The sequence below is a fragment of the Rosa rugosa genome, chromosome 4 (genome assembly GCF_958449725.1).
Source record: "Rosa rugosa chromosome 4, drRosRugo1.1, whole genome shotgun sequence".
In the NCBI taxonomy this organism is placed as follows: Eukaryota; Viridiplantae; Streptophyta; class Magnoliopsida; order Rosales; family Rosaceae; genus Rosa; species Rosa rugosa.
This window is the reverse complement of record NC_084823.1, coordinates 2,617,034-2,642,353: the sequence shown is the minus strand read 5'-3', so window position 1 is coordinate 2,642,353 and position 25,320 is coordinate 2,617,034. Positions and strand designations below refer to the sequence as shown.

The 25,320-nt window shown below is 38.1% G+C and overlaps 3 protein-coding genes and 1 non-coding gene across 4 annotated transcripts; 2 read left to right on the top strand and 2 right to left on the bottom strand.

Annotated features, from left to right (window-relative positions):
• The first annotated feature begins 105 nt into the window (after positions 1 to 105).
• Positions 106 to 2,562, top strand: LOC133743437 (uncharacterized J domain-containing protein C4H3.01). The gene is made up of 5 exons (XM_062171378.1): positions 106 to 539; positions 655 to 729; positions 1,352 to 1,491; positions 1,677 to 1,814; positions 2,086 to 2,562. The coding sequence occupies exons 1-5, from the start codon at positions 287 to 289 to the stop codon at positions 2,293 to 2,295; spliced, it is 816 nt and encodes a 271-aa protein (XP_062027362.1). The 5' UTR covers positions 106 to 286; the 3' UTR covers positions 2,296 to 2,562.
• Positions 2,563 to 11,518: 8,956 nt separating this feature from the next.
• Positions 11,519 to 15,445, bottom strand: LOC133746200 (phosphopantothenate--cysteine ligase 2-like). Its single transcript, XM_062174370.1, has 10 exons — positions 15,291 to 15,445; positions 14,741 to 14,900; positions 14,526 to 14,649; positions 14,403 to 14,447; positions 14,209 to 14,294; positions 13,358 to 13,410; positions 13,136 to 13,195; positions 12,922 to 13,023; positions 12,540 to 12,659; positions 11,519 to 12,023 (listed from the first exon to the last, which is right to left on the bottom strand). Exons 2-10 carry the CDS (start codon positions 14,886 to 14,888, stop codon positions 11,784 to 11,786), a joined length of 978 nt encoding a protein of 325 aa, XP_062030354.1. The 5' UTR covers positions 14,889 to 14,900; positions 15,291 to 15,445; the 3' UTR covers positions 11,519 to 11,783.
• A 76-nt stretch (positions 15,446 to 15,521) lies between these two features.
• On the bottom strand, positions 15,522 to 15,593 carry TRNAW-CCA (transfer RNA tryptophan (anticodon CCA)). The gene has a single exon. It is a non-coding gene; the product is annotated as a tRNA-Trp (tRNA).
• Positions 15,594 to 17,278: 1,685 nt separating this feature from the next.
• Positions 17,279 to 20,098, top strand: LOC133707098 (uncharacterized). The gene is made up of 7 exons (XM_062132637.1): positions 17,279 to 17,431; positions 17,854 to 18,599; positions 18,704 to 18,919; positions 19,007 to 19,115; positions 19,209 to 19,267; positions 19,361 to 19,562; positions 19,666 to 20,098. Exons 1-7 carry the CDS (start codon positions 17,377 to 17,379, stop codon positions 19,851 to 19,853), a joined length of 1,575 nt encoding a protein of 524 aa, XP_061988621.1. The 5' UTR covers positions 17,279 to 17,376; the 3' UTR covers positions 19,854 to 20,098.
• Positions 20,099 to 25,320: the final 5,222 nt, after the last annotated feature.

Sequence of the window (25,320 nt, the reverse complement as noted above, 5' to 3'; positions counted from 1 at the left end):
TCTTTACCACTAAAATCCTAAACTGTTGGGCCCTTTTAAGTTATAAATTTCCCGGGAAATTAATTAACAAAAATGGAAAGTTATAAATAATAGAATTACAAATTGAAAAAATAGAATATTCAGATTCAAACAGATTCTGAGAAATGTTCATTATCAGAACCTTTTCACTTCCTTCACGTCTTCAACCTTCGTAATCCCAAATTGCCACTCCGCACCCCAAACCCTAATTCCCAAATTGTCAATCCGCTTCAATTCTCCCCCAATTGGTTCTGGGTCTGAGCTCAAGATGAGTAATTTGAGAACAATCTGTAGGCCACACGCCGTCGTCACCTCCTTCATATGTTGCAGACACCAAGCTCGCTTCAGCTTTAGGGTTTCCTTTCAGCGAAACCCTAATTACTCGCCACCTAGTCTTTTGCCGGCGTCGTCCGATTTCGCGAGATTGAATCGGAGCGAGACGTGGTTCCGAGCGAACCAGAGAAGATCCATTGTTAGGGCTTCGAATTGGGCCCACCCCAAGTCTCCCTACGAAACCCTTGGTAATTGAATCCTTCTTCATCTTAAAGTTTCAAGCTTTGATATTGGAACTTCTGGGATTTTTGAAATTCTCAGTGTTTGTGTTTTGATTTATTTATTTTTTTTTTGCAATTACAGAATTAGAGTTGGATGCTGATGATGAACAGATAAAGGTTGCTTACAGAAGACTGGCCAAGTTTTATCATCCTGATGGTTTGTATCTTATCTTTACTGGAAATTATTTTCGAAAGTTTGAATTTCATATTTGTAAATTGCTAGTAAAATTACAGGTAGGTAGTGAAGTTAATGAGAAAGTGATACAAGTAAGAATTATTTGTTCCAATAAGGGGAAGAAAGTTAGGGTGAAATGAAAGTATGAAGCCAATTTGTGAACTTTTGTTCCTGATCTTGGAGGGTGTGTCTGTGTTTGGTGGAGTAGCAGAAGAGCTCTGCATATATAGTAGAAATTGGCAGGCGAGAATTTATAATTCTGGTATCTAACTCTGTTCAATTTGGAGACAAATAAGGATAGTGATGACAATGAGGGGGAGGAGGAGCACAGTAGGCTTCTAGGAAGTATATAAGATGAAAGTTGTTTGTGATCAAATACTAATGGTACAAGAAGTTGCCTTTTAGAGTTGTGATTTTCAAAAGCGATCCCTAAAGAGTTCTCGGGATCACATGGTCCTTGATTATTATTGAAGATCAGATGTGTTTTAAGGAGTGGAAGTGTAGTTACCCATATACGGATCCCTTTATTTGTGTTGCATAGAGACAACAAGTTTGCCCCTATTTCCTGAGTTTAAGTTGATCAGGTTGTCCTTCCTGTTCCCAGTCTATGATGGCAGAGGGACCCTGGAGGAGGGGGAAACAGCTGAAGCTAGGTTTATCAAGATTCAAGCTGCTTATGAATTGCTTTTAGATGAAGAGAAGAGGGGCCAATATGACAGGGATAACCGAGTCAACCCATTGAAAGTAAGCTTTGTGGTTCAAGTTTTGATTGCTCTGTATTTTATTGCTTCTTATATTAAGATAGCATTTAATTTGAGTACATGTAGGAAAATGTTCAAAGTTGTATTATAATTAATGTATCAACTGATAGCTTGACTTCTGTTTTAGTTGTTTTTGTAATCACTTCTTGATGTGCATTTTTATATCAGGCATCTGAAGCATGGATGGAGTGGCTAATGAAAAAGCGAAAAGCTTTTGATCAGCGAGGTGATATGGCAATAGCAGCTTGGGCTGAGCAACAGCAGCGTGAGATGAATATCCGTGCACGTCGACTCTCTCGTTCCAAGGTATAGAATAATTTATTTTCTATCTTCTACTGACATCAAGCTAGGTATCCTATCTGAACTAGCTGTAAAAGGAACAGTAGCTTTTGTATTTCAACACTAAATTAAGAGTTCTCCATTCTAACTACGTAAGATCAATGGGAACCGCGTATTCTGCAAGTGTCTCGACTGATCAAACACTATGTTCAAAAGCTTTAATCAGGCCCCCTCCATGATTTCAGTGTTTTAGTTAGCAAAAACCATTACATCATGGATCAATTTATTGGAAATCCAGGTTGACCCTTACGAAGAGAAGAAAATCCTGGAGAGAGAAAAGAAGGCCTCTGCAGAGTATTTCTCCAGTACGCTGAAGCGGCATACACTAGTCTTAAAGAAAAGAGACATCATGAGAAGGAAAGCAGAGGAAGATAAGAGAAAGATCATCGGTCAGCTTTTAGCTGCAGAGGGACTTGAGCTTGACACAGATGACGAAGAAACTCGGTAACTGAAGATTTACGCATTGCCTTCTACAGTTGTATTATAGCATACCATAAGCTGCAGAGGGGGGCAGAGGGGCTTGAGCCTGACATGGATGATGAAGAAACTCGGTTGATGAAAATTTACTCGTTGCCTTCTGCAATTGTATTATAGCATACCACTCGGAATATACCATCCATATTACTTTTTACTGCAAGAACAAAATACAAAATTGTATATATTTTTCATTGCAGAAAATAGACTAAATTAATGAGAAATATTCGTTATTATTGGATATGTTTCGCAACAACTGTGTATAGACCTTTTCTTTTTCTGACAAGGAATCAATTAAATTTATGTTGGCCGAAAAATGAAGCTACTAACAATTGCCCGCAGTGAGAGGCCGACAACTGAGGCCGACACCATTACTGGAATGTTCATTGCATCTAAGTTGGGACTTGGGAGGCTATTGGAGCATATTAGAATTTTCATTTTCTCCTTTGAGGGGTGTTGGAGAGGATAAGTTTAGGTTAGAGCCATTTCTTTACCAAAGTTTCCTCCCCCCTCCCCAGGACATACGGAGATTTCAGCATCTTATTCGAGCTGTGACTAGCTTCGAAGTTTAACTTTGTTTCCATCCACTAGAGTCTGATGGTTAGCGCGTAGTGCAACATCTACTACTCTTGATGGGCAGCTTCTTAAAAAGTAATGCAAGGGTTGTTTCGCGGGTTTAGATACAGTGAATTGTGCATATGTTCTCAGAATATGTATTTGAAGGAGTCACTCTCTGCACAACATGTGGTCTATTGTGTTAAGAGTTGAGACAAAGACATGGATCGAGATGGCACTTGACGCAGTCGGATTGATAACTAGGTTTACCAGCAATAAACCTAAGCAAGGGATTCTGGAGTCCACCAGAGATAAAAGAGAATAATCTCAATTTTATTGATAAAAGATAATAGCTGCCTTCTGCAGCCTTAAGGCGGCTTATTTATAAGAAAATAAACCCTAGGGCGACTAACAATGAAACCCTAAAGCCCATGGGTAAAAACGAAAACAACCCAAAAATAACTAGGAAAACCAAAACACCGGAAAATAGAAAAATGCAGTTTTAAGGCCCTAAACGACCCCGAAAGCCCGAAAAAGGCCACAGGTCGTGGTAAAGCAACGAGTTTGATTTCTGGCGCGATTCCCTTCCCGGAAAGGTAAGGGGCGTCCCAAACGGACTCCGAGGAGCTGTTTCGCGTCTACTATTCACTTTTCGTTTTCCTCCTTTAGCACGATCCAACTAGTCTTCAAATTGGGCTGCCATCTGTTCTACATCAGCACTGCATGGTTAGCTTGTGTTTTGGCTATGTTCTTCCTTGAGGTTTTTTTTTACTGTAATGGACATATCGTAATCATTGCTGAACATCTCGGAAGAGCAACCGAGTTGGGGCAGTAACACTGATTCAGACTGAAGTATCAGCGGGGCAGATTTCAAATCCAAGTGCCTTTCAGAATGGTTTTGAATGAAGTTTCCTTTAATGAAACTGAGAATGCACTTTCAAAATCGACAAACTTAATTAACAAAATCAGTTGCTAAGAGAACTGAACGACAGTAAATTCTCCCACTAAACAAAGGAAATCTAGAACTTCTATTACAGAACATGAGAACAACCAAAAAACAGATCACCAATTTCTTGAGTCATTCTTACCAACTAGCAATTTTGAACTAAGACAAATTACAGACTTAAATCTCGACATTAAAAATAGGCTCATTGAACCAAAAGCCTGATGAGAAACCAAGGCGCCTCTTCTGCTAACCAAAACTCAAGTCTAAATGTAGTCTTCTTTCAAACCACTTTTCGTCTACTGTTGGTGAATGGCTCATCTTCTGTTTAGTCTACAATATGTTCAGCTACTGTCCCTTCAGTCATCCTATTGCAGGTGACACAAAAGAGTCCTTAAAACAAATTGCTTGGAACATGTAGTGTGAGTGAGTGTGGGCTGGAAAGTGCTTGATATCTTTCACAATATGATGACTCTTCAAGTTGTAGAGGCTGACCCTTTGATTTTGGACTAGCATTAAGGCAAATTCTCTCTCTTGACAGAGGTAGAGGGGTTGACACACCAATGCAGATGCATATCCATGGATTGGAATCCTCTCAAATTGTTTGGTATCGGGATGCATAAGCCAAATACTAGTGCATCTTCCAATTTCCCACATTCCAGCTCTTCCCTCTCCGGAAGCTCTATGTAATCAAACTCGTCTTCATTTCCATTATACATGATAATGGAGTCGAAAGCTCGATTTGTAAATTAATATTGATGTATATATGGATATATGTGTTATGCTCAAGATTAAGAACACGAACTCACTCATGCATAGAGAATGAAGATTGTGGAACTTAATACAAACCTGGTGTAGATATGGTCGAATATTGGTACTTCTCCTCTGAGCTATCCCTTAGGCTGTCTCTAATGGGCAGAGAACAATGTATGCTTGATAATAGCTAGAGCAGGGACCAAGTACTTAAGTAGGCAAACAAAACTAGCCACCTTCCCATAAAGGTTTACTAGTCCTAATTGCAATAGGGATATCAATCCTGATTCAAATACAAAAGAGTTTACTAATGATACAAAGCATGGCCATTACATAAATTTGTATCCTCAATGCAGGAGGAATTAAACTAGAATAGCACAACTCTGTCCGATTACTTTTTCTGCAAGTAGAGTAGCAAGTTATTGCATTCCTAATCGAGATTGATAAGTCCACAAATTCTTACACGATTTCCCTGATTAACCCTACCCAGCCAACAGAAAGAACCATTTATGAAAACACCAGGAGCTCTTGAAACCAAATGAAAACTCCAATCATATTCCCTAAAGTCGGTCCTCAACTGACTCCACTCATTCAATTTCAAATAAAAAAGACTCATCCTCAGAACATGACGGAAGGGCATATCAGCCATCTTAATTAACACATGACCTCTGGTCCAAACCCATAAGCTCCACTTGGGATACCATCCCCAATCATCAAATTTCTACACTCAAGGTTTCTTGGGTTCAGAACAAACAGAGCTTCGGTAGAATCTACAAAGCAAATAAGACCACCACAAGAACCAACGATATAGACTACTGGGAGCTTAATATCACGAAACATTCTAGGAGTAAAAATTGGCCTACTTTCCAATAGTTTTTTAGTATGAAGCACACCCAAAAACCTGTTAGTAATGCATACCAGTAGAAGTGCCTCCTTGCCAAGAACCAATTCTCCATACTGTTGGGAGGACATAATTCGACGCCAGTGTCGATTCACCAACTGCATCTGTGAAATTTCCTTCAATGGCTGGCTTAGGAGAATGGTCTCCAAAATGTCGTGCAGATCAACTCGTTGGAAATAATCGCTCATATCTATCCTTACTGTGCAAGAAACAATTTTTATGAAGATGGATGATGGAAATGGTTGTTTGATGAATGCAATATTTGCTATATTTTAAGTGATAAACTCTCTGCATTTTACTTGGTTATTCTCTTAACATTATCATTTCTAACTTAGTTTTGTGTTTTTAAAAGGGCAGGCAAGGAGGAAATGGAGCAGAAATGAAAAGAAATGGAGAAATGAAGTTTTCTCAATCCTACTAGGTGAAAGAATCCCAGTTGAAGTAGGAATGCTGAGTCAACTAGGAATCAAGCTCGTGGAAATGACAGAAATGAAAAATGACAGAATCTCAGTTGGACAAGGAAACATAATCCTGCCGGGAAAAGGAAACCTAATGCGACAATGAGTCTTGCATGCTCGATTGGCATTTCAACTTGTGTTCTTGGCTTAAATCAATCAAACCTTCATTGATCTTTATGCTTTAAGTATGTTTTGTTAGTGAGTAGCGTTCTATGATTAGCATTGCATGTTTAATAGGGTTAACCATGGTGCGTTCATCTAGTTAATTTAATTAAGGAAAGTTATGAGGACTTTGTATGCGTTCATCTTTGTTCTTGATTGATTTCTTTCATCTACATATTTTGATCCATGGTTTATAATTGGATTACCTGTTTTCATATTAATGGTTGTTAGCTTCATCTCTACATCTTTTCTGTCTCCTACTTCTACCTTGATTCATGGTTTGATCAATAACTTGTATTATAATTAGATTAGAATACAAACTCTTATAAATCTCCCCTTATCTTGTAATTTCGTAAATACATACTTATATATTTTTTTTTTTTTCGTTTCATATTTTGTAAATAATACTAATTTGTTTTAACGTTTTTGATAGTAGGTATACCCCAATCCCTGCTTAGAACGATCCCTACTTACTCTTTTTTTTTTAGAATGAAAGACCTTTTATTCCATAAATCAAAATTACATAAGACGGGAATGACCGGTGGTGGACATAAGTTCCCCACTCTCCTCCCTATTAATAACCTCAGTTACGGGTCCGTCATCACCAATGACATCCATGAGCCAAGCGGGCCCAACCCCTAACCAACCTAATCGCCCAATTAATTGAGCTACACAACGATACCAATCCCAAGAGTCACGATAATTCTTTGCCGCCAACACTAAAAACAACCATGTCATCCTCTTCCATACCGTGTCCCAAACCAACCAGACCACGTATAAGGATAAATCGCCGCCATGTTGACCACAAGAAGACACCGATAATATAACATATAGTCCTCGGGAATAACGCCATAACAATAGCTCATCAGACAACCTGACCCAGAAATCTTCATACCTCCTCACAGCCAATCTCAAGAAGAAAAAAGCTCTCTTCAACACCGTAACCCAAAATTGCCAGATCACGTGCAAGAGCTCTTCCCCAATACCTCGACCATAAGATGATACCAAGAATAAAGCCATCAGTCCCCGGGAGTGACACCATAACAATGGCACAATTGTAACACCAAGATCCCCAAACCCTAGCTTAAATGAGTAGGGACTACATTGCCTTAACCAAACAACTAAGAAGAAAAACCTAAATAAACATAAAAAAACAAAAACAATAAAAAGAGATACCGCCGTCAAATTTCCTCTTCCACATCAAATGGATAGGGAGTCAACGATCCCTACTTACTCATACTACTATTCGATGCATGATTTTAAATTGGCACTCACTTTGAGCGTATCAAGCGGCATCGAAGAATTCCGGCTCTACCCTACTCCACTGATCAACCTCGCAGTCCCCTCCGACGATGACTGTGTTTTGGGCCCTGAAAATAGAAAATGGGCCTTAAAATCAAAACAAAAAATGGGCCTTAGAATGAAAACACAAAATTGGCACTGACCGGAAACGCGCTCGGCCGGAACCCAGAATAAGCTATTTAAACCATTTTTTTGGCTCTAATACTTGGTTGTCGTACCTTTCAAAAAAGAATAGTCAGTCTTCTTCTCTAAAACCTCTATAAATGCTTCAATACCTGAAACTCTTTCTCCTTCATCATCGTTTTTTCTGAGTACCCAGCATTGCCATCATCCATTTTCTCTCTTATTCCAGCCATTGCCATCATCCTTCTTCATCAAGATTCCTTCTTTCTCCAAAACCTCTGTAAATTCTGCTTTTCCAAAACTAATACCTGAAACCCTTTCTCTGCCATCATCACTCTTTCTGAGTAACCGTCATTATCTCTTTGATAACAATGATGGACTCGATTTGAGTGCTCAAAATTAACCATGCATCAAATAGTGGTATGAGTACGTAGGGATCGTTCTAAACCGGGGATTGGGGTATACTTCCTGTCAAAAACATTAAAACAAATTAGTATTATTTACAAAATATGAAACAAAAATAAAACAAAGTATAACAATATATTTATGAAATTACAAGATAAGGGGGATTTATAAGAGTTTGTATTCTAATCTAATTATATAATACAAGTTATTGATCAAACCATGAATCAAGGTAGAAGTAGGGGACAAAAAAGATGTAGAGATGAAGTTAACATCCATTAATACGAAAACAGGTAATCTAATCATAAACCATAGATCAAAATATGTAGATGAAAGAAATCAATCAAGAACAGAGATGAACGCATACAAAGTCCTCATAACTTTCCTTAATTAAATTAACTAGACAAACGCACCATGGTTAACCCTACTAAACATGCAATGCTAGTCATAGAACGCTACTCACTAACAAAACATACTTAACGCATAAAGATCAATGAAGGTTTGATTGATTTAAGCCAAGAACACAAGTTGGAATGCCAATCGAGCATGCAGGACTCATTGTCGCATTAGGTTTCCTTTTCCTGGCAGGATTATGTTTCCTTGTCCAATTGCGATTCTGTCATTTTTCATTTCTGTCATTTCCACGAGCTTGATTCCTAGTTGATTCAGGATTCCTACTTCAACTGGGATTCTTTCACCTAGTAGGATTGAGAAAACTTCATTTCTCTATTTCTGCGCCATTTCCTCCTTGCCTGCCCTTTTAGACTCAAAATTACCTAAAAACACAAAACTAAGTTAGAAATGATAATGTTAAGAGAATAATTAACCAAGTAAAATGCAGAGAGTTTATCACTTAAAATATAGCAAATATTTTATTCATCAAACAACCATTTCCATCATCCATCTTCATAAAGATTGTTTCTTGCACAGTAAGGTATAGATATGAGCGATTATTTCCAACGAGCTGATCTGCACGACATTTTGGAGATCATTCTCCTAAGCCAGCCATTGAAGGAACTTTCACAGATGCAGTTGGTGAATTGACACTGGCGTTGAATTATGTCCTCCCAATAGTATGGAGAATTGGTTCTTGGCAAGGAGGCACATCTACTAGTATGCAGTACTGACAGGTTTTTGGGTGTGCTTCATATTGAAAAACTATTGGAAAGTAGGCCAATTTTTACTCCTAGAATGTTTCGTGATATTAAGCTCCCAGTAGTCCATATCGTTGGTTCTTTTGGTTGTCTTATTTGCTTTGTAGATTCTACCGAAACTCTGTTTGTTCTGAACCCCAAGAAACCTTGAGTGTAGAAATTTGATGATTGGGGATGGTATCCCAAGTGGAGCTTATGGGTTTGGATCGTTGACCAGAGGTCATGTGTTAATTAAGATGGCTGATAAACCGTTCCGTCATGTTCTAAGGATGAGTCTTTTTTATTTGAAATTGAATGAGTGGAGTCACTAACAAAACATACTTAACGCATAAAGATCAATGAAAGTTTGATTGATTTAAGCCAAGAACATAATTTGGAACGCCAATCAAGCATGCAAAACTCATTGTTGATTTACCTAAAGAATTATAGGTTTTTCATTTAGCAATTAAGACCTAGAACGCTAGCATATCTTAATTTGGAATGAATCATGCAATTCAAATGCTAAATTGGCCATCGAAGAACACGAAAAACATGAAAGGTAGGTTATTCATACAAAATCAACAAACTTAATTTATCGCATATAGAAATCGCAATTTATGTATTCTAGAAACCTAAAACGTTTATCATGCTTCATGGTTATTGAAAACTAAACAATAATACACAAACTTTATTCTCACAAATTGTCGAAACATCCATTTAAAACAAAAACCTAGAACACTAGTATAATTGTTTTTAACGTTACAAAACAAAGAAACCAAAAACAAAAGATAGAAGGACATGGTTATACTTTTGAAGAACTTCAAGAACGCAAAAAAGACTTCAAAAGGATGGAGGACGTTGATGATGACTACGGCAAGGAGGTGGAGATGCTTCATGACTTCAATGCTTGAACAATGGAGAGGAGACGAAATTTAGAGAGTAAAGGGGAGATATTTACGAATTTGATTATGGGTTTTGATAATGAAGAAAACATATATGCCTCCCCCTATTTATATTGCACGGCATAGCTTGGTGTCAAAGTCTTTCTCTACTTGTTCTGCATCATCTGATCAATAGAAATATTTCAAAGGAAGTAGAGATTAATCTTGATTCTAGAAAGTAGGAGCTTTGCCGAATTAGTCAATGTATCTGGACTTGATTTCAGCATTCTTACAATATTTATGTAATCAGGAAACCTTATTTAATAGATATTCTCTTTTATTTTATTTTCCTGATTACATACAAAGTAAATTCTTCTCAAACTCTCCCTTTTTGACGTCATATAGATAAATACTTGGAAATTCGTCCAAAATCAATCTGTGTTCAATACGGACTCCAAAAAACGACTCCCAATCCATATCACCTTTGTATAGGACATTTTGGACTTCTTCTAGATGCTTCTTGAATGTTCTTGGGCTCTCCTAGTCCATTCAGGTATCCTAGTGTCATCAGGATTTCAAGAAAGTAGAGTTCTATTGCATCCCTACTCCTCCCACGTTAAAAAGCTCGAACAACTCAAAAATGCGTTTGCTTACTCTGAGAGGATCTTTGGCCATTGTGGAGACAACTTCTTCTTCATCACCAGGAGGTATGATTATGGACATTGAGATATGGTTATTAAAAGATTTTGACGAAAAACAATGGGTGAGATACTACAAGAACAAAATATCCGACACAAATCGTTGTGGATATGATACTCCAGGGGACTGGGAACATGGCATATCTTTCACAAGTCACAATTTTCCGCATACTTGTGTGTTCTTTTTAGATCTAAGATATGGTTCCGTCAATCGTGTATTATAATTTATACCCATTATGTCAGAATGAGAACTATATGGATATGCATAGTTATCCTGAGACCTTGATTTCTTTAAAAGATTATAGCAATTTGGAGGATGCTCATGAAGTGATTGCCTGATTGAAGATTATATCCTCTCCTATTTTGTACCTGTTTTACTTTTATATATTAATTGCCTTTCATAGTAAATTTAACCTGAGAAACCAGAGCTTTGTGTGTAAGAAGACAGAAGATATCAGTATCTTCTCTCTCTCTCTCTTACTTTGGTGGTATGTAACTATATTCTCAAAAAAAAAAAAAAGGGAGGGGGGGGGGGGGGGGGGTATGTAACTTTGTATTCGTATATGTTGCATATGGATCAATAACACTTCTGCTGATCAAATAAAGATCGAAGAGGCCAGAACATGCATGTTTTCATTGCATATGTTATACCAACGTTGTAGACTTCAATCTCGAAACTTTTGTATTTTCTTGGGAAAAAAATGCCTATTGTTTCGGCCAAACTGTAAAATTTGTGATCAAGGGATTCCATCATTCGGAATAAGGATGGAAAAGTGATCTTCGAAACATAAAGCTCCTATAGAGATCAAAGCGCTTTCAAAGCCGGGTGAGTAGCAATGATAAATGGACTTCTTCTAGCCAAATTGTTTCTGAAATTTCTCGCAAGGAGACAATAAGACTTGAGCTTTATTAACTGAAACTCTACAGTTCCATGACATACAAGAGAGATAATATTTTCCCTATCTCCCCTCCAATGTGTGATATAGTATGCAAAAATCTGATTGCTGTCAACAGCAAATTTTGTGCAAGTACAGAGATAAAAACTATATTTCTCCAAGGTCGATGACATAGTCCACAAATTAGTAGGTAATCTTAGCCGGAAAGAGAACTATCTTGTTACACCTTCAGATGAAATCAGTCTTGAATCTTGATCATAGATCAGAATTCTCAACATAGGCTGAATGCCTCTCCACAAGAAGCTCAATAAGGGCGCTCTCCACATCATCAACACCCAGAGACTTGTTTCGGCGAACTGAAATCTTTTCATTGCTGGTGACAACCACAACCTCTTCTTTTCGGCTCAAAAGCTCATTGGCTACAACCATATGCATCTTGTACTTCCTAAGAGCCATATCAGCTTTCTCTAACAGGATCTTTGAATCTGTTTCTAGCTGTTCAGGCATGTCATAGGTTTTTAGTCACCAAGAAATAATACTGCATCATGTTAGTTGGGGCAATTAAGCAGGGTAATTAACCCTCAAAACTCTTGTGGGAAACAAAGATTAAACATTAATACATTAAAGAAAGTAAAGGAGTCTGACATTTTGTAGTAGATATACAACTGCATCATAACAAGTGGAGTGAGACATACAGGTCCACTTTATTTGAGACACAAGCCATAATGGAAAACTATTTCCTGTCTAAACCTACCCAGTTTTCCTATTTCCCCAACTGAGAATACGAAAAATGGAAGTCTGAAACACTGGGGTGAGAACTATAATGAATGATACTCCCCCAACAAAGTATTGAAGTCATCATTAGGTTATTCAGCCACAAGCAAAACTCTTCTATATAGTATTAAGGAAAATAGTTTTTCATCCATGTACAGTTATCATAACTCGTAAAAAGATAAAACTTTGATAGATAGGATTAGTGACTAGAAGAAAAGCAGAAGCTTCGTGTCTAACCTTGAATGATATGCAGAAGGCCATGGGGGCCCATTCTTTCCTCAGCACTAAGAGCATCTTTGGCACCTGAACAAGTCGCATATCCAATGGACCCGACCCTGACTGAATTTTGTGTTCTGCCTGCATAAGCATTGTTTTTTGTTTTAAAGAAAATGAGACGTACACATGAAAGAATATTCTATGGAATCATTACATATCAGTGATATCACTCTTTAAAGACATGCTATGAAACTTCCAAGGATTACATATTTTGCCGCTGCAACCTATTTAAGGAATACTGAGGTCAAAGGGAAGGGTTATGTTATCTACCTCTTGAGGTGTATAATGCAACCATAAAACACAGTGAAAAGCACATAAACAAAAAACAGTTAGTAATCATTACCATGCTCTTCCAAGGGACGTAAAAGTCAGATACTGCTGCTGCAAGATATAGCATGGCATGTGGTCCAATACTTCGTATTGTAAACGCAACCATCTGCAACATCTGCTCATATGCCAAGACCAATTAGTCAAGCACATAAGATATCTAAAACTACCAGCCACTTAACAAAATGCAAAGTAATGCAGGCAGCTTTAAGGTAGCCTCTAAAGCTAACCTGGAGATACTCAAATATTGTTGTAAAGGGAAGTTTCAGCAAGAGGCCATCTGCTACTGCCTACAATAAAATAAATAAATAACCATTTAGGATTCATTGTCACATAGTGCTACTATTTTGCTATTGCATTATATGCCAAGAGGAGAAAAAAGTCAATATATTATATATGGACAACTATGTAAAGAAATTACTCAATGCAAGAAAAATAAAAGTGGTCCATACAGCATGAGTCTTAGTGATAGCACTCCTCACTGCTTGTGAATGGGACTGGTGAACTGTGAATATGAAACAAAGTTCTGTCATCTAAGCAGGAACTGTTTTACATATTCATGACATATGTAGTTATAATTCATATCATAAGATAATCATCAAAGGGTTATATAGTATTGCTAGTCAAATCAACTTTGACATCACAAGAAAGCGGCAAGAAAAGAAAAGACTCCTCCTGTATCCCAAAAACTAGATCAGCGCCTAAAACAATAACTCAGATAGTCAAGCATTGTAAGGCCGACTTAAATAGTTTAACCTCTCAACCTTTAGGATCATAACATTCCACCATCCTCTATGCCTACTCTTCTCTTCAGCTTCATCCATATACCAGTATTTATGACTTGGCACTATGCAAAACATATACCGGTGCATACAGATTAAATCTCTACTAAGCTACTTAAGGAAATTGAACCTGGATGTGGTGGAACCAATTATTAAGAAATAGACAATAGTCCTGAAAAGTGTTGAGCTGTCAATGAGTGAAAAGCTTCATTACTTCAGAAAATTGTTTCTGTTAATTAGGCCATGAAAATTAAGAATTCTGAGTGGTGTAATTGTGTACCCATTGCACAAAGGTCTCGTTTTTTTTTTTTATGGCATGCGATGGTCTTTATCAAGTTAGAGGTTTTTTGCAACTATATAGTTTAACTGCTATGTCACAAAACCATGTATCATTTTGTCATACCCAAACTTGAGAGCTGGAAACATAAATTAACGTTTGACTAATCAGGTGTATTTCTATTACAAGTATAAGAAGAGAACATATATAACCATACAAGTACAGTAAATAACTAAATACAGACCTTGAATGTTTGACTCGTCCAAAATTTCCAGACATTCAAGTAACGGATCATCGGGAAGAGATCTGCAATATGGTTGGCAGGTTCCCCTGCATAACATTTGCAGATAACAAATTATAAGAAATACGATTCTCTTGTACCATTTAAAATTGTTGAAACGAATAGATCATATATAAGGTGATAGAAACCATCATTACCTCCGATACAGAAAGATAACAGCATAGCCTGCCTTCAAAAAGTACCTGTAATATTATCAGACAACTCCTATCAATATCCTATATATTAAATATGGCCTATTCAGTGATTTTAAGGTGGTATACTCTGTGGAAGCTGCTCCTCTGTGACCTGAGCTGAAGTTGTCAATGTAGCGCACACATCGTTGCTCCAGAGGAACCGTGGTACCACCAGAGGTTACACAAACCACCCTCCTAGCTCCTCCATTTCCTATAATTTATGTTAATCAATCAAAAACCAATAGAATCTAAGGTTTCAAAGAATTGGAAAATATAAAAAAAGTGAAAAAAGGTGAACGTGCCAGAAGGTTGCGAATTCTTTTTAACAAATGCCTCAAGTTTTTCACTGACGTCATCCCTGTTCTTTAAAGGAGGAGCTGAGTCATAAAAGGATTTGATTTCTGCATCCAGCACTTGTTTAGGGATTTCCAACCCATCTGTTAGAGCCATTTTGAAACTTGCCTGCAGCCAAAGAATTACTAAACTAAAATTTCCCAACTTTATACACTTTCACTAGTGCAGAAGCTATAATTATATAAATAAACTTAACCATCTCTATCTAAGAGTACAAATAATTTCAGAAACCCAATCATATGATTAATAATTAAGAAACCCAATAAAAGACGAAGAACAAGAACAAAACTTTGAACAGCAGATTACTAGATTACAGCTAAATTAATCGTCTTTAGCCATAAAAATTACAAATTTAATTGGGCAGCATAAGAATTCATCTACGAGTTTATAAAAGGAAAAACAAGAGCGGTGGAAATTTGCATTTGATTCATAACAATGTGATGGCAGAGTAGAAAATAATAAAAAAGCAGAGCTGGAAAATCAATTAGAAATGGAAACCTGTAGATGAAGAGCAGCTCAAGAATTGGGTTTTCTGGAATTAGAAGGTGAGGAGAGAAAGTGTGAACTGCTGGCTTATTTATAGCTTCTTCTTTTTCTTTTTTTTTAATAATAAAAATGAGAATGGAGCCCGCTAAAGTTGACCGCGCCGACTCGATCAATTTAATTGTTTGGTTGCGCCGCCGTGATTCTGGTAAAAAGTAACAAATGCTGAAATTAAAAAGCGGGAATTGAACCCGACGTGAATCGAACACGCAACCTTCTGATCTGGAGTCAGACGCGCTACCATTGCGCCACGGATCCTGTTGTTCAATATATGCAATTGATTCGTATATAAATAATTTTGATACGTTGAGAAAGACGTTGGGCATTCCTTAGTGTTAAAAATGGTGGATCAACAAAAAACATATCTAATCATAGGTCTTATCGCACCGCTAGGAAGAATTTGGGTTCTTTCAGCTTTCGTTGCTTTGATTCGTTGCATTTAGTTTTGGAGGACCTATGTAAGTCGAGACCAGTGAGTTTGTATGTGCCGCCTATATAGGCCTTCATCAAAAAGATTGATTTATGTGTTTTTACTTTGTAGCGTCCAAGTTCAACTGGCCCACGAACAGGGCGGTGTGGTTGTTGTGAAGCCGTTGCTTATTGCTGATCTGTATCTCATCAGGTGCAGCACCTAGCTAATTGATCATATGGCTATTTCTTAGTTTCAGTTAGTAACTCAGTTGTAATGGAGAGCCCATATGCTTGAAATTTTCGGCAAAGGTTTTATCTTTCATTTAATATAGCAATAGAAATGGGGTTTGAAATAATAGTGGGAGGGAGAAAGGTGTTAATTTCTAATGTTGATTGGCTTGATATCACAGGAAAGAAGGAAATTTCTGATAATGGGTTTATGAGGGTTTCAGTATTAGTGCATTTGTCATCTCTTACTACTGCAATCAAAGCTCTGTACATTGTAGTTACAGATACTGAGTTTACCACAGTAGCTATAAGTCTTAAGTCTCCTAATCTTGAGTGCTCTTGAGTGCCATAAGTCTTAAGTCTCCTAATCTTGCTCAACCCCAGTGCTTTTTGAATAATGTTTACAAGGAGACATTTTTATCTAGTTATAGTTGACATGTTTTTCTCTTGGACGTACGTTGGTTTCTGATTATCGTTTTCGATTCCTCCTAGATTTTGCATTGGTATGATCCATAAAGAAGAGTGCAAAAAGTTAGAAGAACAAATGGAGCAGCTAAATACTCATTTAAAGAGGATTGATTTTAATTGCTCGATAGAAAGAAAGCAATTGATAATGATCTAGGAATGGTGCTTAATTCTTTGGCGTTTTATATCAAATCTTACTTCTTTCCTTATAAGAATTATAACTCTGTATTTGCACATTATAAAGATTGCATGGAGATCTTATTTAGGGGAATCTAACCACTGATTCAGCATTAGTATGACTATGACATGAAGCGTTTTAAGTCCTTGGCGTTTTAATTTTGCTCAAGTCTTACTTCTTTCCTTAGAGCAACCCCAACAGCTTCCCCATATTTTGATTTTTCTCTACTTTAGGGAAAAATAAGCCTCTTTTGCTCCAACAGATTCCCTATAACTATCCCTATTTTAGGGAAAGTGAGGAAAGAGAAAACCAAATTCCATATATTTACAGCAATCTCTAAACATTTAAGGAAGAATATGGAGATTTTAGAGATTGCTATAAAAGAGGGAATCTGTTGGAGTTGGAAAAGAAAAAGATGCTAAAGCTTTGACTTTTGCTTCCCTATTATACAAAACTCTTTACAAGCATATTATAAAGATTGCATTGAGATCTTTTTTTGCTTGTTAGGAGAATATTATCATGTTAAAAAAAAAAATGATCTAATCTCGTGAGGGTAGATTTTTCCCTTTTTGTTTTTGGAAATAATCAATGTCGGTTTTATATTTGCAGGGAAGAGTCGGTTTAAGACCAAACAAAAAAAACTGTTATATAAAGCCCCCACCTTGCACCAGATTTCACAATTCTCTTGCACAAAGTTCTCTCGCACCTTTTTGATCTTTCTCCTCAGTCCTTATTATAGTCTCTCGTTTCTGACATCCAATGGCCGACGAGCAGAAGCAACGCGTCGTTCTCAATCCCGCCGATTGCGACATAGGTATGTAAGTTTCTTTAGGTTTTGATAATGGTAGCGCGAAACCCTAACTCCCTAATTCATCCATGCATGCATCTAAATTTCGTGTCTGTAGTTTGCGAGAGTTCACAAATCAAAACCTTTTCTGCTTTGGAAAACCTTTTCACGATATCGTAAACCTCTTTGCTTTCCTTCGTGTCCGGCTGAGGACGACGACGACCTGTTTAGTCTTTGTAATTGAGAACCGGCCGGGGTTTTAGCTGCCTTTAGTTGTATATGGAGGCGAACTGGATTTTCTTTAATCTGGGCTCGTGCTATATGAAGCTCAACAACTTATATAACTCTAAAAGTTTCGAATGAAATTGAAAGGATGTGCTTTAAAGTTGATTCAATAATTCATAGCTAGTGAGTTGAATTCTGTTTTGAACTGTTTCATTTTTGTGTAGGTTTCAACATTGAAGGCAATGGGCTTTTGGGCTCTTCCCTGTACGAGAAGGGATTAGCTTATTGCTGGTTCGGTGCTCGAGCCAATATGGGTATAACCGGTGGGAAGTACTGTTTCGGTTGCAAAGTGGTGTCGTTCCAATCTGTTCAAATGGAGGACACTGACCCTGAAGACCGGAATCTTTGCCGGGTTGGTATTTCTAGAGGGGATGATGTGGTGGGAAGCCTAGGGGAAACAAGTCACAGCTTTGGGTATGAGGGCACTGGAAAATTCTGGAATGCTACGAGGTCTCCGTGCTATGGTGGGAAGTTTGGGCTTGGAGATACTATTGTTTGTGCAGTCAATCTTGAAGAAAAGCCCTTGGCTTCCATTTCTTTTTCCAAGAATGGAAAGTGTTTGGGTACGGCGATGAAGTTCAATGCGCTGGTGGATCCTGAAGTGAAGAATTTTCAATGGGAATCTGCCTTTTTCCCTCACCTTCTGTTGAAAAATGTGGAAGTGGAGTTGCAGTTCAGTGTTGAAGGTGGACTTGTTCCTGAAGATGGTTTTAAGCCTTGGGCGGCTGCTCTTGGGGATGGAAATGCGATTGGGGGACCAGTTTTTGATGATCCAAAGGATTGTGAAGTGATGATGATGGTGGGTATGCCCGCCTCAGGCAAAACAACTTGGGCGGAAAAATGGGTGAAAGAGCACCCAGAGAAGCGATATGTTTTGCTTGGGATAAATATGGTTCTGGATCAAATGAAGGTTTGTGATCGCTTGATGTGTTTTTTTTTTTTTTTTTTTTTCTGTTCATTATTTCATTCTTGTTGCTTGACAGAAAGTGTGACATATATTGAAACTATGTGCAGGTGCCAGGGCACTTGCGTAAGCAGCATAAGGAGAATCTTGGTGACCCATATCGTCTCGAATGTCTGATGATTAAAGCAAGTTATATCTTAGATAGTCTTTTATCCAGAGCAACTGCCAGAGCAGCCACCAGTCCTCGCAATTACATTCTTGATAGGACATATGTAGACAAGGATGACCGTGAGTATGAACTTAGGCAGTTCAATCTTTTCAAGCAGGTAGCTTTCATTCATGATAAGTGTATGTATCAAGATTCAGATTCGGATTCAGCTTATCTAATGGTTATATTTTATTTTCTGTTTCAGATTGCTGTTGTGGTGTTTCCAAGCCCTGAAGAGGTGAAGACTCGATTGTTGAAAAGATTTGAAGATTTTGGATCTTTGGGACCCGCTGATATACTGAATGAAATGTTGGGTAATGGTCGTTCCTTTTCCTATTGTGTATGTAACTATGTATGATTTTTTTTTATCTGTATGTTCTAATCCTGGATTATTATCTTTCTGGCAGCCAATTTTGCTTTACCTGTAACCAAGGACGTGCCTTGTTCAGATGAGCTTTTTGATGAGGTAAATCACTCAGAAAACTGATTCTATTATTGCTGTTTTCACCAAGCAATTTTGATTGATTGCTTAATACTAATTCTTGTCTTCTTTTATAAGGTTATGTTCGTTGAACTCAACAGAGACGAATCACATAAACTTTTGGAGGAGATGAAGCAGGAAGAATCTGATGTGAACTCGAATTACTCTTCACCATATTCCTGCAGAAACTTTGATGAGTCATATCCTTTTTCACCTAAATACGGGGAGAGGATCTTGCCACATCCCACTCCTTCACCGCAATACGAAGTAGCTCCAGCAGGTGATAATCTATCCTTTCATGGATATAAGTTCTAGGGCTGTTTACTTTTGTTCTTAATTTTTGTGTGGATATGGTCTTGATCATGAAGTTGCTTTTTTTGCAGTCAACATCGGTGTTGCCACTAACGCCTATCCTAGTGCCGCGTTTCAACCCTGTGCAATTGCTTCATTCACAGGCAATGCTCCTGGATGTCATGGTAATGCTGGATACTTGAATTGTGCTGCTCCTCAGCTTTCAAGAGCACCTGCAGGTCTCCATAGTCCTCTTTGTCCACCTGGTCCCGGGTATTGATGGCCATGCTTTTGAAAGGAGAAAGAGTACCTAGTGATCGATTTGATTAGCTTATTTATTTCGTTGTCATCTTGCTATATGACCTCTCTTAAGGATGGTTTGGTTTGGTTTGCTTTTCTTACTTCATTAGTCTTTTTAGGGGGATTGCATCGAGTATGGTCTATGATCATTGACCTTCGATCTGCCATCTTAATTTAACTTCGATATCAGCTGCTGCATATTGTAAATTAGTTCCTTTGTTGTTCTTTGTTTTTTTTTTGGGAGAAATTGCTGACCTAAACCTGTTGCCACTCTACCATGCATATACTCCTCACTTCATGTATTACCCTCAATCAAAATGAAATAATATATAAACGAATAAGAAACAATGAAGATCAAAATTTGCACCTCCATCATCAGCAAACCTTGCCTCAACTGCCGCCAGCGCCATCAGCACCCAAATCAGATGTCATCATTCTCTTCCGTTAGTCATTGTGTTGTAAGAGAAGTGAGTTCTCCTAATATGCAACCCACGAGAGCAATACATAAAAATCCATAACTTTACTCCCCAGACCAACCGTTGGAAGGCATAGGAAATTCAGTTAGTGGTGGCATATAACATATTCCATGAGATTGCCAATAGAATGGTGGTGGGTGGTGATTGATTCGTACGGTGTGTGCTTCTTCATCTTCTTTTTTCAGTTTTTTTTTTTCTTCTTTTTTTTGTAATTGATGATAACATTGGAAGTTTAGATGCCAAAATTTAGATGTAGAGTGAACTGAGCATATAGTAAGGGCAGCCCTTGCGATAGTTGTTTGTTTACTGAAAAATACTTAGGTGGGGGTTTCCCCACCACGTGGCCTTACGGCCACCCAATCAGAGGAAAGAAAATTTTTCATCTTTTCCGAAAATGCCCCTGCTCCCTAATGTGCAATACCCAAAACACCCCCCCTGCTGGGCGGTGATTGGCCCTCCCCACCACGTGTCCCGTGCGGGTGCCCTACGCAAGAATCTCTCTTGTTTACTTATCCAATTCCATTAGGTTGAATTCTCAACCTATTTTTGTTATTTTATGGGCTTTTACCAATTCGAGCCCATTATTGATTATTGGACTTTATTAATAAAAAAATATTGATATTATATAAAACTATTGATGGCTCATCGTCCTTTTTTTTTATTTTAGTATTGCTACAGATCCGAAAAAATATTACAAAATTTCAATACCAAATGACGTGGCATATGCCATGTCATCGGCTTTTGTTTTGAAAATTGGTGAGGTGGATAATTAATAAAATATAGGATTAAATACTTGTTACTCCCTGTACTTTGCTGCTAAAAACAGTTCAGTCCTTCACATTTTAAATTAAACAGGTTAGTCCTTATTCTCTCTAATTCTCACACAATAGGTCCACAACAGGTCCAAAATGACTATCATACCCTTACTTCATCTTTTTTTATTATTTTTCTTTCTTTTTTTAATCTCTCTCTCTCTTTTTTTGTTTTTGCTTCTCTCTCTCTAAACCGAAAGAACCTTAAAGCTTTTCACACTCTTCTCTCAGAAAATTCAAAACTTCAAAAATCAAATTTCCGTTACAAAATGAAATTCCGATCAATCCGAACGATGCAAAGACTCGAAACGGTGCCACCTCACCAGAAGACTAAGAAGCTCCGGTCGAAACTATCTCGCCGACGGCGAACCAGATCTCTCCGATTCTTTACTCATTTCAGAAACCTAATGCTCACAGTGAGGCCTCGATTGAGTTATGGAGGAAAGATGGTGAAGAAAGCGGCTGCCGGAGTGGGGCGAAGTTAACACTTCTGAGTCGGTAAAACAAATAGTCAAACACTGAACTAAAATAATCCAAACCCAGAAGATGCAAATGCAAACAAGACCTTGTGATTGATGTGCACAGCTATCAGCTTCTTCCCTCTTGAACACAACCTTGCCATTATCAACAGCGAAAACAGAGAAACTTTTGGGCAATTTCCAGGCACAGTACTTGGCAACAGAAACGGATGATCGAATTCTATGGTGGGTTTTGGAAGTCCTAACAATTAGAGTATCAGCATGAAATGCCTTCGCTTCCCTTACTAAAACTTTTCTGATCGGATTGCCTCTACACACCTTTAGCTTCATATCAACCTGCCTACAATTCACACGCTCTCAAATCTCAATCCCCAAAGACCCAAAATTGAAACTAATTGACCACTCACATACTTGTTTAACCATCCAATTGACCAATTCACAATATACAAAGACACAAAATTGAAGTCATTGACCTGCTTCAAGCTACAAAAACCTTCATAGGCAAAGAGTACAGAATCGAATGTCTTGACCATCGAGAGCAAACACGAAGTCTCCTCTACAAAAACCCAAAACTCTAACAAAAAGCCCAAAACTTTCCCATCAATCACAAAAACAACGAGGAAAAATTGAGAGAGAGAGAGAGGAGACCAGAGATGGAGTCGGTAAGAGAGCACCAGAATTTGAATTTCACGGAGCGTCGAGCAACTACTTCCGTAATAGGGTATCAGAATTTGGACTCGGATTAGTCTACTGATAATGTTCTTCAGCTTTTCTGGGCTTTGAAGCCGACATAGCTTCCTGGGTCTTAGTGTTTGGGGTGGTGGTGTCGTCGGGGTGGCGGATCCATTTTGGGGATCGAGTGGGGCGTTAGATGCGGATCCGGTTTGGGTGTTAGGATTTTTGGTTGGGATTCGGTGGAGCAGAAGAGGTTGAGGAGGGTGAGAGATTGGGGGTTTAAGTGGTGGGTTAGGAGTAGAGCTCAATGGAGGCAGGTTGGTTGGAAATGGGATCGAAGCTGGCTGGTCCGAGCTGGAATTGGGGTTGGGGAACTAGAGCGGGGAGCTGCAGATTCACCGAAGCATTTGTGGTCTTGTCATGGAGGCCATGGCCGAGAAGTCCCAATCCCGAGAGAGAGAAGCAGAAAAAAAAAATGTACAGAAAAATAAAAAAACTAAAAAGAGAGAAAATAAAAAAATAATAAAAAAAAGGAAGTGAGGGGCATAATAGTCATTTTGGACCTATTGTGTGAGAATTAGAGAGAATAAGGACTAAGCTGTTTAATTTAAAAGGTGAAGGACTGAACTGTTTTTAGCAGCAAAGTACAGGGAGTAACAAGTATTTAATCCTAAAATATATGTTGTTCAGATAACCAAAATCATTGACATCCTCCGCTTCGAAGCAGTTTGCTCTTCTTGAAGGTTAGCTGCAAATCTTATGTTGCTTCCCCATATTACAATCCCTTGCCTTAAACTCCATGACTCATATATCTTTTGCAATGATCAAGAAGACAATAGTTGCCGATTCTTTAGTCTTGAGGAGAAAAGGGTTTACATCATCAAGAACGTGTTTAAAGGCTTCCATTTTGAAATTGTTGGTGCATTGTTTAGATAACCATGAGGCTACCCCCATCGAAAATTCACTAGTAAGGATATGTGAAAATTGATTCACATTTCGTATCATTGGCAAAATAAAACCAGGGATCTAATCAATATTAAAATGCAGCTAGTGCTTCAATCAAAATCCAATCAATAAAAAAAATCACTAGAAAGTTTCAAATGGAGAGAGCTTACAAAGGGAAAGGGGACCTGGATGTGATTAGATGGCAACCACAATGTTAGTGCAGATGGAGAGAGTCCATGAAGTAAACTGAAATATTTATTATGAGGAAGACTTGTTGTTAAATAGTTGGTTTATAGAATAGGTCATGGGAAAGAGAAGGTCTATCTAGTTAAAGGGTTGAGATTGAAATCTTTCATAGCGGCTGAAATCTTTCACTGGCATGGTGGGGGTGGAGGAGATTCTCAGAAAATAGTGAAGGGAGTATATTTTAACTTTTAATTTAGACTAAATGTAATATGAACTATAAAATAAAAATAGTTAAATTCCACCTCATGAATATCTATTGAAGGTAAAATGCTGATATGGCGGCTGCCACATCATTTGGGATCTAAATTTTGTATAAAAATTTGGAATCTCAAGCATTTTTTTTTTCTTTGCTACAATTTTCCTTTTCATTTCTTTATTTCTATTTTTTAAAATTTTTATCAAGAGAAATACTTGTATTTATAACAGTGGAGGAACCTGAAACTTCTCATTGAGGGGGGTGAAAAATAATGATAATTTTTTTTTTCTAAAATTGACATTTATTGTAAAATTAAAATACAAACAAATATTGAATAACAAAAAAGGAAAACTATTTTTCCTTCATTTTTGATGCCATATATCAAGCATGCTTTAATATTCTACTACAAAATTTCAAATGTCTTTATAATAACAATATTGAATTCTTGAGCAGAGCATCTCGAGACTAGAAGAGAGCGGCGACGGCGGAAACTCTTTTCTAGAGTTTGAGCTCAATCTTGGGCTGGTTGAGTTTGCTGCAGTGGACAAGAAGAGCAAGACCAACATGTTGCCGAGGTTGTTAGCTCCTGAAGAGGCTGAGGACGGTGCTGGCTCTAACCCTAAGGGGAAGGAGCTAGCATTCTCTTAAGTCCCTCCGCTATTAGACATCTGGTTACAAGCCTTCTAAAGTTGGAGTAATCTCTATGGGTTATTCTAAGATGTTTCTAGTTGTTATTTGTACCACAATTGTGTGCTAGCAGATTAGACTAGATGATGGATTTTTCCTTAGAGTAGCGAGGTTGTTCTTGCTTGTTTTAGGCTTGCTTTCCAGCCAGCGTCCCTTTAGACTTTAATGAGTTTAGAATTGGCTTAGATAGGATTATCTGGTTTTACCGGATTTCTTGTGTAAGTGTATGTTAGAATCTGGCCTGTTTTATGGCTTTGATGACTAATAATATCAAATCCTATTAAAAAAAAGCATGCTTTAATATTCTCCTTTAAATGCACTCATTTAATAAATATTTTATAGAATTCTATAAGATACATAAGGCAATTTATTAAGGTAATTATTACAATACACAAACATATTTACTAAAATCCTCCCATAGTCGTGTGAATGTGTGATGCTCCAAAAAACTCGGATTCTCTTGGTCGAGGGTTTGACGAATTTCTGCTCATACGGTGACTGCTTAGAGCCGGTTTGTGTTCGCCTAGCCACTATTGAGTCGTTGCCAGACGGGTGCTTGAATGCAATTGCTTGGGAGGTCAGGAGAGAGGTATTTGGCTCGTGGTATTGGTAGGTTGGTCGGCAAAGGGTTTTGGGTTGCATCTCTGGGCGTGGAAGTTTGTTTTTTTGTACGGGGATGGCGTGCTCATCAAGGTCTTCCAGATCCAGCGGAGGCGTGGTTTTGGAGCTTCTAGGGGTGGCGATGTGACGTGCTGAATCGGCGGAGCGGGCTCGTGGGAGGCTCATGTCAGGGCGCTGCTTCGGCGATGGCTCGTGGCACCGTTGGTTGTCTCTTGGCAGAGCTCGGCGGTGGGACTCTGGTTTCGTGGCGATGTTCGTGTAGAGGAACTGCACCGACCTGTACAGGCAACAAATGGGTGAAGGAGATGAT

What these genes read in the sequence shown, in the direction of transcription:
- LOC133743437 (XM_062171378.1), top strand. Translation starts at nt 287, where the DNA reads ATGAGTAATTTGAGAACAATCTGTAGGCCACACGCCGTCGTCACCTCC. An exon ending in CAAGTTTTATCATCCTGATG is followed by an intron (nt 730 to 1,351) that starts GTTTGTATCTTA and finishes TCCTGTTCCCAG; the next exon opens with TCTATGATGGCAGAGGGACC. An exon ending in GTCGACTCTCTCGTTCCAAG is followed by an intron (nt 1,815 to 2,085) that starts GTATAGAATAAT and finishes TTGGAAATCCAG; the next exon opens with GTTGACCCTTACGAAGAGAA.
- LOC133746200 (XM_062174370.1), bottom strand. Translation starts at nt 14,888, where the DNA reads ATGGCTCTAACAGATGGGTTGGAAATCCCTAAACAAGTGCTGGATGCA. An exon ending in CAATATTTGAGTATCTCCAG is followed by an intron (nt 13,024 to 13,135) that starts GTTAGCTTTAGA and finishes GCATATGAGCAG; the next exon opens with ATGTTGCAGATGGTTGCGTT. An exon ending in ACGTCCCTTGGAAGAGCATG is followed by an intron (nt 12,660 to 12,921) that starts GTAATGATTACT and finishes ATGCTTATGCAG; the next exon opens with GCAGAACACAAAATTCAGTC.
- LOC133707098 (XM_062132637.1), top strand. Translation starts at nt 17,377, where the DNA reads ATGGCCGACGAGCAGAAGCAACGCGTCGTTCTCAATCCCGCCGATTGC. An exon ending in TGGTTCTGGATCAAATGAAG is followed by an intron (nt 18,600 to 18,703) that starts GTTTGTGATCGC and finishes AACTATGTGCAG; the next exon opens with GTGCCAGGGCACTTGCGTAA. An exon ending in CAGATGAGCTTTTTGATGAG is followed by an intron (nt 19,268 to 19,360) that starts GTAAATCACTCA and finishes TTCTTTTATAAG; the next exon opens with GTTATGTTCGTTGAACTCAA.